General features: G+C 39.9%; 1 protein-coding gene across 4 annotated transcripts in view; it reads right to left on the bottom strand.

Moving 5' to 3' along the window:
* CNKSR2 (connector enhancer of kinase suppressor of Ras 2) overlaps positions 1-17,321 on the bottom strand; it is a 271,527-nt gene that overhangs the window by 187,727 nt on the left and 66,479 nt on the right. For all 4 annotated transcript variants that reach the window (XM_061627286.1, XM_061627287.1, XM_061627283.1 and 1 more), the window contains exons 3-4: positions 6,683-6,885; positions 47-134 (exon numbers count right to left, since the gene is read on the bottom strand). In XM_061627286.1, coding sequence (XP_061483270.1) covers positions 47-134; positions 6,683-6,885 — 291 coding nt within the window. The remainder of the gene's footprint in view (positions 1-46; positions 135-6,682; positions 6,886-17,321) is intronic.

Below are 17,321 nucleotides of genomic sequence, written 5' to 3'. Positions count from 1 at the left end.
TAAATAAAATAACAAAATAAAATAGGACATGAAGGTGTGTTAATACCTGCTGTACGATAGTTGTTAATTCAAGACAAAGCTGTATGACATTGTTTCTTGTTACAGAATAATCTGTCACAGCAGCAAAAGGTGATCTGTAAAAAGGAAAAAAGTTGAATAAAATCAAATCATGGTTTCTGTTTAAGAATAAGTATACACAAGCCACTTTAATAATGATGTACAAAAACATACTACTGATATATAAAACTGCATTACAAGCAGTTACAATACAAGATAATGACATGCAGCCTTTGCTGAAACTTATTCCTTTGCAGTATTTAATATTCATAGAGTTTTGTGATGTTTTGGTTGGTTGGAATCTAATAAAGGTACTACCATATTGTAACTCTTGAAATTTTCCAAATGGTTCAAAGCAGCTACCTATGACTTTTATGTATTTTGGATAATACTGCAAAAGTATATTGTTTTAAAATTTTAAATTGTGTTTTAAATTGTTTTTTAAAAGATGAATTTTAAATTGTATTTGTTTTTCGTTACTGTAAACCGCCAAGAGAGCTTCGGCTATGGGGTGGTGTACAAGTATATAAAGGAAGGAAGGAAGGAAGGAAGGAAGGAAGGAAGGAAGGAAGGAAGGAAGGAAGGAAGGAAGGAAGGAAGGAAGGAAGGAAGGAAGGAAGGAAGGAAGGAAGGATTTAAAAACTGGGAGGAAATGATCTTCTACCATCTGAATCTGGAACGAAATTTGGAGGGGGGGAGTTAACATACTCTCCAACCATTGTGTAACATCTATTAATTCTATACATGGTGCACCAATAACATTACTCTCCCACTTTGCTAATATAAAACATATTTCTCTTCTACTCTCAACCTCACTGAGAACCTGGGTGTTCGGATTAATGATGAAAACTAATAACCAAAAACAAGAAGAAACCTATCGGCCTAAAACAAATTCGCATAAATGTTGTATATGCCAATATGTAAAGATGCAAATTGAGGGCCATCTCCAACACTGCATCTCTGCGGACACAAGGGACTTCTCAAGGCCACCCAGTGAGCTTCATATTTGAACAGAGATTTAAATTCAGGTTCCCCAGTCCAAGTGCAATATACTCCTATGGGTGAGATCTGCAACAAACTATTGCACTGTTCCAGTCAGGCAGCTATGTTCTCCTCTGTGATAATATATTCCACCCAGTTTTCTCCCTCTGCCCCCAACAGTCAGCATTCTGTGGTCACTGAGCACACTCAGTCTTCATTGGGCTGTTGAGGGGTTTCTAAAGCTTTTTATGTACTTTTGCAACCTGTATTAAACAACATTTTAGTATGGGCAGAATGTTAACAACGCATGCCAGATCAGAAAAGGTACTACCAGGGCCAAGAAGATGCCAGCATGGTTAACGAGCAAAGTCAAGGAAGCTCTTAGAGGCAAAAAGTCTTCCTTCAGAAAATGGAAGTCTTGTCCAAATGAAGAAAATAAAAAAGAACACAAACTCTGGCAAAAGAAATGCAAGAAGACAATAAGGGATGCTAAAAAAGAATTTGAGGAGCACATTGCTAAGAACATAAAAACCAACAACAAAAAATTCTATAAATACATTCAAAGCAGGAGACCATCTAGGGAGACAATTGGACCCTTGGATGATAAGGGAGTCAAAGGTGTACTAAAGAACGATAAGGAGACTGCAGAGAAGCTAAATGAATTCTTTGCATCTGTCTTCACAGTGGAAGATATAGGGCAGATCCCTGAACCTGAACTAACATTTGCAGGAAGGGATTCTGAGGAACTAAGACAAATAGTGGTAACGAGAGAGGAAGTTCTAAGCTTAATGGACAATATAAAAACTGACAAATCACCGGGCCCGGATGGCATCCACCCGAGAGTTCTCAAAGAACTCAAAGGTGAAATTGCTGATCTGCTAACTAAAATATGTAACTTGTCCCTCGGGTCCTCCTCCGTGCCTGAGGACTGGAAAGTGGCAAATGTAACACCAATCTTCAAAAAGGGATCCAGAGGGGATCCCGGAAATTACAGCCCAGTTAGCTTAACTTCTGTCCCTGGAAAACTGGTAGAAAGTATTATTAAAGCTAGATTAACTAAGCACATAGAAGAACAAGCCTTGCTGAAGCAGAGCCAGCATGGCTTCTGCAAGGGAAAGTCCTGTCTCAGTAACCTATTAGAATTCTTAGAGAGTGTCAACAAGCATATAGATAGAGGTGATCCAGTGGACATAGTATACTTAGACTTTCAAAAAGCGTTTGACAAGGTACCTCACCAAAGGCTTCTGAGGAAGCTTAGCAGTCATGGAATAAGAGGAGAGGTCCTCTTGTGGATAAGGAATTGGTTAAGAAGCAGAAAGTAGAGAGTAGGAATAAACGGACAGTTCTCCCAATGGAGGGCTGTAGAAAGTGGAGTCCCTCAAGGATCGGTATTGGGACCTGTACTTTTCAACTTGTTCATTAATGACCTAGAATTAGGAGTGAGCAGTGAAGTGGCCAAGTTTGCTGACGACACTAAATTGTTCAGGGTTGTTAAAACAAAAAGGGATTGCGAAGAGCTCCAAAAAGACCTCTCCAAACTGAGTGAATGGGCGGAAAAATGGCAAATGCAATTCAATATAAACAAGTGTAAAATTATGCATATTGGAGCAAAAAATCTTAATTTCACATATACGCTCATGGGGTCTGAACTGGTGGTGACCGACCTGGAGAGAGACCTCGGGGTTGTGGTGGACAGCACGATGAAAATGTCGACCCAGTGTGCGGCAGCTGTGAAAAAGGCAAATTCCATGCTAGCAATAATTAGGAAAGGTATTGAAAATAAAACAGCCGATATCATCATGCCGTTGTATAAATCTATGGTGCGGCCGCATTTGGAATACTGTATACAGTTCTGGTCGCCTCATCTCAAAAAGGATATTATAGAGTTGGAAAAGGTTCAGAAGAGGGCAACCAGAATGATCAAGGGGATGGAGCGACTCCCTTACGAGGAAAGGTTGCAGCATTTGGGGCTTTTTAGTTTAGAGAAAAGGCGGGTCAGAGGAGACATGACCTAGAATTAGGAGTGAGCAGTGAAGTGGCCAAGTTTGCTGACGACACTAAATTGTTCAGGGTTGTTAAAACAAAAAGGGATTGCGAAGAGCTCCAAAAAGATCTCTCCAAACTGAGTGAATGTGCGGAAAAATGGCAAATGCAATTCAATAAAAACAAGTGTAAAATTATGCATATTGGAGCAAAAAATCTTAATTTCACATATACGCTCATGGGGTCTGAACTGGCGGTGACCGACCAGGAGAGAGACCTCGGGGTTGTAGTGGACAGCACGATGAAAATGTCAACCCAGTGTGCGGCAGCTGTGAAAAAGGCAAATTCCATGCTAGCAATAATTAGGAAAGGTATTGAAAATAAAACAGCCGATATCATCATGCCGTTGTATAAATCTATGGTGCGGCCGCATTTGGAATACTGTGTACAGTTCTGGTCGCCTCATCTCAAAAAGGATATTCTAGAGTTGGAAAAGGTTCAGAAGAGGGCAACCAGAATGATCAAGGGGATGGAGCGACTCCCTTACGAGGAAAGGTTGCAGCATTTGGGGCTTTTTAGTTTAGAGAAAAGGCGGGTCAGAGGAGACATGATAGAAGTGTATAAAATTATGCATGGCATTGAGAAAGTGGATAGAGAAAAGTTCTTCTCCCTCTCTCATAATACTAGAACTCGTGGACATTCAAAGAAGCTGAATGTTGGAAGATTCAGGACAGACAAAAGGAAGTACTTCTTTACTCAGCGCATAGTTAAACTATGGAATTTGCTCCCACAAGATGCAGTAATGGCCACCAGCTTGGATGGCTTTAAAAGAAGATTAGACAAATTCATGGAGGACAGGGCTATCAATGGCTACTAGCCATGATGGCTGTGCTGTGCCACCCTAGTCAGAGGCAGCATGCTTCTGAAAACCAGTTGCCAGAAGCCTCAGGAGGGGAGAGTGTTCTTGCACTTGGGTCCTGCTTGCGGGCTTCCCCCAGGCACCTGGTTGGCCACTGTGAGAACAGGATGCTGGACTAGATGGGCCACTGGCCTGATCCAGCAGGCTCTTCTTATGTTCTTATAACATATTTCCCGTCCATTGTCAATTATGTCCTCTTCTGGATTTTTCTGCATCACTAGTGATAATTCTGTCCCATTCTAACTTGTCACTACCATTCAAAGCACATCAATAATCATAGCTATTTTTTAAACTTCTCTGTTTGCCTTTTGAGCTTTTTTGGATGCTCTACTAAAAAGCAGGTGAAAGGGGGAAAATGATTTATCTCAGAAAATCTAGTTCATATTTTTTGGTTCTTTGGCTTTCATGAGTGCTTTTCTATAAAATGACACAACAGAAGATGGCTACCAAAGGGTTCATGTGGAATGAAATTTTGACCAGACTATTCTAAGTTATTTCACACATAAATACCATACTATAAAGAAACCTATATTTACCTTACTCAAAACTTTCCAGCTCAAGGATTTTAAAAAAAATCTTTTGAGAAGTTCCTGCTCCTGTACTTCAGGTTACAAGATTCTCTACTCACCCCTTAAATTAGTTTCAGATGGAAATAACAAGCATTAGTAAAAATATTCTCTTGCCATCTCTTCTTTGCAACACTAAAAGTGCGACAAGATGGAAAAAATCTCAGAGGAAACCAATGGTTGAATGAAGGCCGAGGTGTAATGCTACTGTCAAATAAAACAAACTCAAATACTGAGTATTTATCAGTTTGAGTATTTAAACTTTATCAAATACTGAGTATACTGCCACCCTGGGCTCCTGCTGGGAGGAATAATAAATAAATAAATAAATACTGCACTGAAATTGATGCCTCAACAAGCGTACCAGGGAAGAGTGAAGAGGTCCTAACCAAAGAGAATAAAGATTCTCCTCACAAGTATTCAGTCCATTCTTAACATACTCTACAGAGTACATTAGCTCTGGAGGGTGAGGATTTTGGACTGAGGGGGTGGGGGGAAGCAAGGTGTTGAAGCATGTACATAAAAATGAGGGCATTGAAGCCAGAAGCAAAAATAAAAGCAGTATTGTTTTACATAAGGAGAAGGAAAGGACAGAACCTATAAAAACAAGCAGCCAGCAACCAAAGCTTCTAAAATATCTTTTAGGTGCACAAGTTGGTAAATCACTTTTATTTTTGTGTTTTGTTATGCCTTGTTAAAATGTTAATGTGATAGTTTCTAGAGTTAGGGTATTTTAAGATTCAGCTTCCTTTCTAGGGTCTAGTGGTTTTTTTATGCACTGTCTTTCTCATGGACATGCATGTAAATGCATGCACATGATCAGTAAAGTACCATGCAGTACACAGTCTACAATTTCATACACTGCAACTGCTGAACTGTATTTTGGAGTCCTAATAACATAATGTAGATCAAGCATCCTATTGTTTTCTGAAAAAGTGCAGGGTATTGAAGAGCAAATTGACACAGCATATAGCAGGTGTCAAAGAACCTTAAACAACAGGGGAGCACGCTTGGGCAATACTCTGTGTTACAGGCATATCCCTATTTTCATCTGCAAAATGTTGTAAGGAATGGAATAGTGCAGGGACGGCAACAGCCTGCAGTGGGCCCTTAGGCACCAGATTGCAGGAACCCTCGGCAACGGCAGCACTACCACCACTGCCAGGGGCTTAAATAAGTTCGGCTGCATCACGGATTAGTGAGATGGCAAGCATGTATACATGACATGCTGATGCAATGCTGCAGAAAGTTGCACTGCCAGCCTGCACCAGCAGCAGGGTGGTGCCTGGGGACTGGCTGCTGGTACACAATCCATCTCAACATTGGGGAATGGGGTGCAAACTCAGCAACCCAATGCTAGCACAAATTGCAGACTGGGAGCTACACTCACCCAACCTAGCACCAGAAGCCCTCAGCCAGTGCCCAACCTGGCCGCCTACTGGCACCGGGCTTGGAATAAAGTCATGTCATCATTAATCAGAATGGGAGTGCCACTGTGTAGCAGTTCCACTAATATACAGTATTAAGTTACTGAATCTGCCTGAAAAACAAGAGAGAATATTGGAACTTCATTTTTTGCTCATCTAGAGTTGATCTCTAGAGAGGAAGAAAGACCTGTCAATCCACCTCTGCATGTCTTTCCACTGGTGGACAGAACCACACACAATAAACATGATTCACCTCCCTGTTCAACTACAAATTCCTTGAGAATTTTTTCCATTAAAATAAGAATGAAGGAAAATACTGAAGACATTTTTAAATGAAAGAAATGACCTGGCTGCAATAATCCATCCCCAGCTCACACCTACATGGGATTACTATAACATGCTGTGTTATGCTATAAATGAAATAATAATAAACAAAGTACTATGTGCTGTCATTATTTTGCTCCTTCATAATAGGTGAAGACACATATTCTGAAGTGTGGTGGATGTTGTTTTGACACACTTTCTCTGCATTCTGATTATTTTTTATAGAGCAAAGAACTTGTGTTCAAATCATTTCTACCATAATTGCATATCCAGGCCAATATTCTGACAGTTCATTTTAAAAAGGGCAGATTAATTTTAACTTGCAATTACAATGTTAATACAGGATTCTAACAAACTGCTTATGCACATATATGTGAATATGCATGACTAAAGTAATCATCCATGAAACTCCATAAATGATTTACCTGTCCAGCCAAGCCAGGAGACTTTTTGCTGCTCCAATCAGATCCACCACTGAGGTAAGAAAATCATTTGGTAATTTTCTGCTGGTTCTGCCATCATAGTGACCACTTCTCCTCCTCCCTGTGATAAAGTTCTGAAGGTTTTTGGCAGATGCATTTAGCTTGTGAGAAAGTGTTTTTAGGTTTTCAGTTTCCAATCCATAGTTCTGCATTTAAAAGAAAATGGGAAATAGTTAATTCAGAAAGCATTTGACAAAAAGGATGCTTAAAATGTAACTATTCATGGCAAGTTGCTTTTAAAATTTGTTGCACATTTTATTTCCAAAAATATCAATGCACACTTAGCAAAAGTCTATGTAATCTTTAACTGTATTTATATACAGATGCCTGGGAAAACAAACAAGTGTATTTTTCTGCTGTACAGTCATTTTAAGCGAATTGTAAGGTCTCCATACAACTCCTTTCCTTTCATCTGTGTGACTTAGCAATTGAAGTACTTTGTCAATACAATAAAGTGAATCTTGAGTCTCTTGGAGATTAAACCATATATATTAATTGTAAGGGAGGAAAGCCCTCTTCTTGTCAGGGGCTAACTCTTTTGAGATCCTCCAAACCTGAAGTCAAAAGCCACAGTTACAGCTATGACTGTAACTCATTTATAATCAACATATTCATGTTGTATAATTATGTGGGGAATACAGGATGTTGTTTTGTCTGACTCTTGCCTTCCCCAAGTGGCTTTTAAAAGTTTCTGGATATTTCTAGGAACAGTTTTCAATGTGCTACTAAGCTTATCCTTAATATGTATTTAACTGATTAAGAAAACAGGAACACGATTACTTCTGTTGTTACAGAACATCTACCTATATTAAATCACCTTAACCCAGATGCGGATGTGGACTGTATGTTATACAGAGTTTCTGTACATGGGAGCTAGCTCATTCATTTGAATATGTACACGCAGCTATGTACACACAAATGATGCACAATCCAGACTTTGCACTGCTCAGGTGCATGGGACAACTCTTGAAAACTAAACTACTCTTGCATACACTTCATGTGTATTATGTTTGTGAAATTTTATTTACTTATAATATTTCTTTGAAAAATTAAAATTTTAAGGGGGGAAACTTTAATGTTTGCAACAAATTGCTGAATTGGTACACAGGTGTTCAACTGAGTTCTCAGAGCTATGACCTCTTTTGCACAAGGCTGTCCTAAAATTTACACAGCTCATTTTTGAATAAAGAAAGTAGGATTGACCATTTATTTAAACATGCATTATAAAAGGAATAGATTTTTATAAGTATAAATTTATTGGTTACATGAAAGCAATTACTGTAATAAATCTTGCTTTTCTTATTAACAGCACAGCTTTTCGATGAGCTAAAGAATCACTGTCCAAGAAAATGTAATGCATTGACAAAACCAAATGGGAAGTTTAACTAAATGAAGAAAAGGATAATTTTTCTCCGAGAGTATGTCTTCATTACATGTACACAATTTGTTCCAGTTAACCTGGCAAAGGGGTATCCACAGTATAACTTTTTATTAAGAACATCAAGAGTCCTGGTGCATCAAGCCTATGTGGCCCATCTAGTCCAGCATCCTGTTCCAACAGTGGCCAATCAGATGCCTCTGGGGAAACCCTCAAACATGACATGAGCAAAACAGTATTCTCTCCACTTGTGATTCCCAGCAACTGGCATTCAGAGGTGTACTGCTTCCAAAAGAAGAGAAAGGAAAGAGCCATCACAGCTAGTACCCACTGATAGGCTTATTAAGCACTAAAGTAAACCTTTCTCATGCCTTCCCCCATTATATGTAATATTAATTACTGTAACTTTAAGAAAAATAGAGTATTGGTTGATGTGTAACAGTTGCTGTGCAGAACAGATGACCCTTAATGACTAGATGTATGCTTTAGCTCACAGTTCCAATAGAAACATTACAAAATCCCCGTTCAGACATCAGTATCAACAGAGTTGCCTTTCTACTGCTTCATTAGCCAATACTCATCCAATTTCACAAAACTGAGAACAGCTCAATTTTCCAGCAAGCTTCAGGGGGGAAACTGCTATCCTTTAGGCATACCTGGTCTACCAACTTGACATAATGGCTGTATTTCCTGCTTAAAACTTTCATAGTCCTCAGCAGTACTGCAGGGGTCCATAAATTAGTTTCTGGCATCCACAGAGAGCTTGTAGGAGAGAAAGGAATGTATATCACTTTTGCTGGAAAATGGGGACAATAAGAAACAATGGGAGACACTCCTACTGCTTTTTACTTTCTCTAGTCCTCAGCACAAGTGAGAGCTCATGTGTGCTATTTAGCCATGGAACTTAGGCAAAATGGAGAGTAGATGCCCAATTATGTGACAAAGAATAAGAAGCCTTTAAATATTCCATAACAATAAAGCTTCACCAGCTTATCTATTCATTTCATGCCACAAGACATACCAATTTCCATTCTGGTATGATGTGCTGTTATGCAGTGTCTCTTTGCCAAGGCAACTATGGTTCTAAAACATAAAATTTACTTTATTAATTGGGAGCTAAAAACATAACTATCCAGTGGGTGCCAGACCTGTTAGTCAACACAGTCAACTAAAATTCTCTCACTGCTAAAAATACAGTATTTATGTATTTATTTAAATTGTTTATATACCACCTTTCACTCTATTAGGATTCCAAGGCAATGGAAAACAATTTGTACAACAAGTAACAATACAACAACAGATAAAATCAATAACCCAACTATACAACAGTTAAAAAAATACCTGGTTAATAATTTTTTTAAACTGCCTAGTGCCAAAAAAAAAATTGCAAAGCAGAGGTCAGGCAAGCTTGTTTAGGATGGCATTCCATAAGAGGAATGCCACTGCTGAAAAGGCCCTCTCCTTTTCTTGTAGAATAGTATACCTCTGATAAAAGAAACACTTGGAAAAGAGTGTCAGCTGAAGACTGGCACACAGGCAGACTGATATGGAAAGATACTTCCTTCAGGTATGGGTTCTAAGCCATTTAAGGATTTTAAACATAAGAATCAGCACCTTGAATTGGTCCTGGAAGCAAAAGCCAAAGAAGTTGTCTGAGATTTGGCACAATACACATAAAAAGGGTTGTACCAGTTAAAATTCCAGCAGCCGTAATCTGAACCAAATAAACGTTCTAAGTCATCTTTAAGGGCAGCCCTACATATAATACATAGCTCTAGCTCAGTACAGCAGTACCAGAGCATGGACCACAATGGTCAGCCTATCTCTGTCCAGAAAAAAGTGTCTGGCAAATCAGCTGAAGCTGATGAAAGGCATTTTGTGCCACCAAAGACGCTTGAGCCTTTAGTGACAAAGTTGGATCTAAGAGTAAACCCAGAGTGGACACTATGGAGAGTGCAACACCATCCAAAGCAATGTTGAATAGCTACAGGCTATTAAAGGTCCAAAGATCAAGAACAGTATCATTTCATTCACCTACAGACCTTCCAATGTGTGCAAGTCTTCCATGGTTTACATGAAATAGATAGGAAAGGGTCTGCACAAAATAATGAATGGTCACAAACAGGACATTAAAAATAGCAATAATAAAACCAATAGGTGAACATTTTCATTTCCCAGCAATTTCACTTCTTACCTCATGGTCACTATACTTAGAAAATGTTAAGTGTACAGAGTCAAAGTGCTAAGTTAGTTTTCATTAACAAAAAGCGGGACCGAACATCTGACCTTAACTAGGATTTAGTTGGCTCATCCATAATTATCTAATATGAGGCATTGTGCAGTTTGCAGACCACTCTGCAATTTGTGTGTACCCATCAATATCTTGAATCTGGTTCAAGATATTGAATGTGGCATCTGGTTGATCACTGTGAGAAGGGGATGTTGAACTAGATGGGCCACTGGCCTTATCCAGTAGGCTCTTCTTATGTTCTTAATCATATTGCCTTCAACTGATTGAATAACTGTTTCATATGTAGTATTTCTGCTCTCCGAATATATGTTTCAATTTTTTTAAATCTTACCTTAATCTACTGCATGTGAGCTGGATTCAGCCCTGCCAATCCATTTTAAGTGGCCTACTAACCCCCATCTTCTTTCCCACTGTAGCACTGGAGTGCGAGAAAAGAAAGTCTTGCTTTCTTTTTCTGTTCTCCAAATAAAAGATTTTCCTCCCCATAAGAGTGCTGGTCATGGGGGAGAGTTATCCCAACCAAGGCCAGTGCTACAATGGGAATTACCTAGGTGTGTGCTGTCAGGACCCCACCTGTTGTCACCACCTTGTCATGGTCCCAACTCAGGGTCCTGCTCTCTTAATGATCTCTCACCAGCTCTAGCAAAGATCTCTTAAGATCCCACTGCTAGGCAGCACCACCAGACACTCCCTGTAAACAATATTGCCCTGAAACTGTACCTTGGTCTCCTCCTGGCTTATTGCTACATTACAGGCCTCAACCCCCCCTGTATCTTTGTGCCTATAAAGATTACAGTCCTGGGTTGCTCTGGATACCTGATGGTGTTACACTATCTCTTCACCGCTGCCACCATTTATACTGTTTCCCAACCTTGGTATATGCCCTGCCCACCCTTCTGGTCTGTGAAAGCCCAGCCAAGGATCAGGTGTTTTGGTAAACCAAGAAATAATTTATTTATATACACAGGGAATAACAAGATTACTTAAAGGTTTAGTCAACAAGCGTGTGGTTTCATAAAATGTGTTACTTTTTATGTTTCATAGTCATCAATATCCTGCCTCACTACCCGCCTAATCCAATCCACCCAACAACCCTCTCCAAAACCAACCAACCCTCCAAAACTCTCAGAACGAACCTCAACTGTCATCCTCTCATTTATACCTTCAGACACTCAAACGCTCAGCCAATCATCATACAACATTCTTCAACATTCCAACCCATGTACTTCCCCCTCTCACTCAGACTACTTACCACATATCCTCTAATAAACCCGCACTTACCATATTTACAGTATTATATATATACAGGGACATCACATGTGCACACCTGTATATATGTGTATGAAAGAGAAAGATTGTGCTGTGTGTTTGCATGTGTGTATGGTCTGCACATGTGAACATACGAGCATAGGAAGCTGCCTTATACTGAGTCAAATCATTGGTCGATCTAACTCAGTACTGTCTACGCAGAGTGGCAGCAGCTCTCCAGAGTTTCAGGCAGAGGTCATTCCTACCCCTATATGGTGATGCTGGGGATTGCACCATGGACATTCTGCATGCAGGACAGATACTCTACCACTGAGCTGCAGCCCTTTCCCCTGTGTTGTGTGTACATGAGGTATCTGTGAATGCATGTCTGCTGCTGGGTGTGGGTGAATGTCAGAGACGGAGGATGCAGGGTGACTACACTAATTTTGGCCATGTCTATTTTCACTTTGTCCCCATTTGCTGGCATGCAACCCTCAGAGGGCTGACCAAGAGCAAATACAGCCCTCAGGTCCAAGAAGGCTAGGCACCCCTGCTCAAGGCCTTTGTGTGCATATTATGTTCAATGCCTTTACTGTCACTTCATGGTGGTGTTGAAATAGACTTTCCACAAAAGTTAATACTGCAATGAATACGTGAGTGGGATTCTACAGGGCTCTTGTAATCTTGCTACAACAAACTGACTACTCTGAACTCAAATTGCTACTCTGAACTGGTACTTATTCTTTGGAAATCTTTCAAAGAGGCTACTTAGAGGTTAGCGATATGGCACTACTCCAGCTGTGTATGACAAGTATTTCTTAAAAAAAAAAAATCCTTCCAAACTCCCACTGTTATTATTGTCAGGTCCACCAGCGGCAGGAGGATATCCGTTACATTTAGAAAATGTATACCTGCCCTATTCACTTTGGCCAGCTTAAGAGTGAAATAAAACATAAAACTATGTCTGAAACAAAAATAGCAGCAGTATAGACAAAACAAACAAGTGAAAACAACAGAAAAGATAAACAAAACAATAACGCCAACTAGACCTGGCACCAAAGAGAAACAGGTTCCAAAGAAACTTCAAAGGCAACCCTATGTATGATGATTAAAGTAAACTAGTACAGAGATTTGTTGTTGTTATACGCCTTCAAATCGATTACAACTTATGGCGACCCTATGAATCAGCGATCTCCAGTGGCATCTGTCATGAACCACCCTGTTCAGATCTTGTGAATTCAGGTCTGTGGCTTCCTTTATGGAATCAATCCATCCCTTGTTTGGTCTTCCTCTTTTTCTACTCCCTTCTGTTTTTTCCAGCATTATTGTCTTTTCTAGTGAATCGTGTTTGCTCGTTATGAGTCCAAAGTATGATAACCTCAGTTTCATCATTTTAGTTTCTAGAGATAGTTCTGGTTTAATTTGTTCTAACAACAATTATTTGTCTTTTTTGCAGTTCATGATAAGCGCAAAGCTCTCCTCCAACACCACATTTCAAATGAGTTAATTTTTCTCTCTTTTTTCACTGTCCAACTTTCACATCCATGCATAGAGATCGGGAATACCATGGCCTGAATGATCCTGATAAATCTTTGCATTTCAGTGACATCTTTGCATTTGAGGACCTTTTCTAGTTCTCTCATAGCTGCCCCCCCCGTACTAGCCGTCTTCTGATTTCTTGATTATTGTCTCCATTTTGGTTAATGACTGTGCCGAGGTATTGATAATCCTTGACAAGTTCAATGTCCTCATTGTCAACTTTAAAGTTACATAAATCTTCTGTTGTCATTACTTTAGTCTTCTTGATGTTCAGCTGGAGACCTTCTTTTGTGCTCTCCTCTAACTTTCAACAGCATTCGTTTCAAAGCATTACTGGTTTCTGCTAGTAGTATGGTATTGTCTGATATCTTAAATTATTGATATTTCTCCCTCCAATTTTCACACCTCCTTCATCTTGGTCCAATCATGCTTTCCGTATGATATGTTCTGTGTATGGATTAAACAAATAGGGTAATAAAATACACCCATCTCACACCCTTCCCAATGTGGAACCAATCGGTTTCTCCATATTCTGTCCTTACAGTAGCCTCTTGTCCAGAGTATAGGTTGCGCATCAGGACAATCAGATGCTGTGGCACCCCCACTTCTTGTAAAGAATTCCATAGTTTTTCATGATCTACACAGTCAAAGGCTTTGCTGTAATCTATAAAGCACAGGGTGATTTTCTTCTGAAATTCCTTGCTCTGTTCCATTATCCAACATATGTTTGCGATATGATCTCTGGTGCCTCTTCCCTTTCTAAATCCAGCTTGGACGTCTGGCATTTCTTGCTCCATATATGGTAAGAGCCTTTGTTGTAGAATCTGGAGCATTACTTTACTTGCATGGGCTATTAAGACAATACTTCAATAATTACTGCATTCCCTGGGATCCCCTTTCTTTGGAATTGGGGTGTATATTGAATGCTTCCAATCTGTGGGCCATTGTTTTGTTTTCCATATTTGTTAACAATTTTTGTCAAAATTTGGATAGATTCAGTTTCAGTAGCTTATAGCAACTCTATTGGTATGCCATCTGTTCCTGGTGATTTGTTTCTTCCAAGTATTTTAAGAGCAGCTTTCACCTCGCATTCTAAAATTTCTGGTTCTTTATCATGCAGTTCCTCTGTGAATGAATCTGTCATCCTTGCATCTCTTTTATAGAGTTCTTCGGTGTATTGTTTCCATCTTCATTTTATTTTATCTCAGTCAGTCAGTGTGCTCCCCTGTTGATTACAGGCATACTCCGCTTTAACATACACAATGGGACCGGAGCATGTATGTAAAGTGAAAATGTACTTAAAGTGAAGCAATTATCTATGCATGTACTGCACTGCAATCGCCACTAGATGGCAGCGGCATCATGCCATTAAGTGTCCATTATTGCAAAGCGCGTACGTTAAAGTGGGGTATGGTGGAGTATGGAGCATGTACTTTATAGCGAGCTGACTTTAAGTGAAGCAACTCTAAGCGGGGTATGCCTGTATTCAACATCCCTACTCTTGGTCAGAATTTCCCTTTAAGTTCTCTAATCTTTTGGAATAGGGGTCTTGTTCTACCCTTTTTGTTGTCCTATTTCTATACAATAACTATTGTAATAGTTCTTTGTCTCTACATACTAGTCGCTTTATAGATGCATTTAGGGTTCTAACCATGTTTCTATTTCCTTTTGCTTTTACTTTCCTTCTCTCTAACCATTTTAATAGTTTCTTCAGTCATCCATTGAGGTCTTTCTCTCTTTTTAACTAGAGGTATTGTCTTTTTTGCATTCTTCCCTGATAATGTCTCTGATTTCAATCCATAGTTCTTCTGGTTCTCTGTCAACTAAGTTTAAAGCCTCAAATTTGTTCCTTATGTGAACTTTATATTATTCAGGGATGTTATTTAAATTGTGTTTTGGCATTATGATAGCTTTGTTCTTCTTCTTGAAGCTTTACTCTAATTTTTGATATTACCAGTTCATGATCTATACCACAGTCTGCTCCTGGTCTTGTTTTCACATAAAGTATGGAACTTCTGCTAGCAATCAATTTGATTCCTATATTAACCATTTAGTGATGTCCACATGTACAGACGTCTTTTTGATTGCCCAAAAAATGTGTTTGCAAGAAACAAATTATTGGCTTCACAGAATTCAGTACGTCTTTCTCCTGCTTCATTTCTATCTCCTAAGCCCCATTTTCCTACTATTCCTAGTTCTTCTCTGTTCCCTGCTTTTGCATTCTAGTCCCCCATGTTTATCAGCACATCTTATTTTGGTGTGTGATCAATTTCTTCCTGTACTTCTGCGTACAATCTTTCCAATTCCTTCTGCATCTGCTGTTGGAGCATAGACTTGGATGATGATGATGTTAATAGGTTTCCAGTTAAATCTCAGATCTTGTGCTATAGCTCCTAATTGCTTTTGCTACATCACTTCTCACTATTAAAGCAGCCCCATTCCTTCTTAATTTCTCATCTCCTGCATAAAATATTTATTTATTATTTAATTTATATCCTGCCCTTCCTCCCAGCAGGAGCCTGATTGAAAGGCCTGTAGTTGCCCGATTGAAAATGTCCCATTCCTGTCCATTTTAATTCACTCACGCCAAGTACTATAATGTTGATACATTCCATTTCTTACTTGACAATTTCTAGCTTTCCCTGGTTCATGCTTCTCACATGCCATGTTCCTATTGTGTACATCGTACAACTCCGGACTCTCCTTTCGTATCTGTGCGCTTCAGCCTCTGGGCTTCCTTTCGGCTTTGACCCAGCTACATCATTAGTCACAGCTCTACTCATGCTTGTCCTTTGTTCTTCCCCAGTAGCTCAGTGAGTGCCTTCTGACCTGGGGGTCTCATCTTCCAGCACTATCTCGTGTTGCATTTTGGAAACTCTGTTCAAAGGGTTTTCGTGGTAAGAGGTATTCAGTGGTGGTTTACCATTGCCTTCCTCTGAGCTTGGATGCATCTTAGTCTGGTGTCTCAGCTTTGACCACTTTGCCTTGGGTGCCCCTGCTAGGAGTCTAGCCTCTTCGTCTGGACTCCTGACAACATTGCTGTCAGCTTCTTTGATAGTCTCAAACCCCCTCACCATGTTAAGGTGTGTATCCTGGCAGGAGATTACCAGGGTGGCAATGCTATCATTGTTGAGGTGAAGCTACAGCTGTTATAAGCTGCAATGTGACCTGGAAGCCAATTGTGCCTGCAGTGACAAATCTGGATCAATAAGGGTGTATTGGTTAAGGTGTAGGACTATGACCTGGGAGACCAGGGTTCGAATCCCCACACAGCCATGAAGCTCACTGGGTGACAATGGGCCAGTCACTGCCTCTCAGCCTCATGAAAACCCTATTCATAGGGTCACCATAAGTAGGAATTGGCTTGAAGGCAGTACATTTACATTTTTAAGGGACCTGAGACTACAAGGCTGACCTTTCAGGGGGAGTTTAGTCCCATTCAGAAAATACTGAAGACCACCTCCTTGGTCAGCCAAATCACCTACCAACAGTACACCTGCCTTCTCAAACCTGATCTTCAGTTCATTAGCCCTCATTGTCCATCCCTGCTCCCAGGCACCATGTAAGCTTCCACAACCTCACTTGAATGAGAAAAAAAGAAGAAATAAAGTTGGGTTCATCAGCATACTGATGACACCTTACTCTAAATCCCTAGAGCACTTCATTCAGAGTTTTCATGTAGATATAATACAGCTTGGGAAAGAAGATAGAACCCTGCAGCATAAGGTAACCAGCAACTCTTACGCCACATGAGCCTAATTTCATGCAGCCTTACCCTAATTGCATGCGGGTTTCAAGAAGGGAAGAAGGGAGTGGCAGAAATAGATTGACAACACAGGGAAAGCAAGAGAGAGAGAGAGAGAGTGACAGAGATGGAGAAGGTTCCTGGCCCCCGCCCACCACTTGTATGCAGCCCCTAACAGATTATCCCTAGGGGAATGCAGCTATCAGGAGTTTCCATTTGAAGGTGCACTTTTTTGGACTGTACAGAGGAGGAGCCGTATTGTAACTGAGTTGGTTTTTATGTTATTGTTTAGCTTCATTGCTTAGTTTTTTGATGTTTTATATGTTTTGCTTTGTACGTCGCTCAGAGTGGCCGGATAACCGGCCATATGAGCGACTAATAAATCGAATAAATAAATAAATCACAGAAAAAGGCTGTTTAT

This window comes from Rhineura floridana, chromosome 5 (genome assembly GCF_030035675.1).
Source record: "Rhineura floridana isolate rRhiFlo1 chromosome 5, rRhiFlo1.hap2, whole genome shotgun sequence".
Taxonomy (NCBI): domain Eukaryota; kingdom Metazoa; phylum Chordata; class Lepidosauria; order Squamata; family Rhineuridae; genus Rhineura; species Rhineura floridana.
This window is presented reverse-complemented; position numbering and strand designations above follow the sequence as displayed.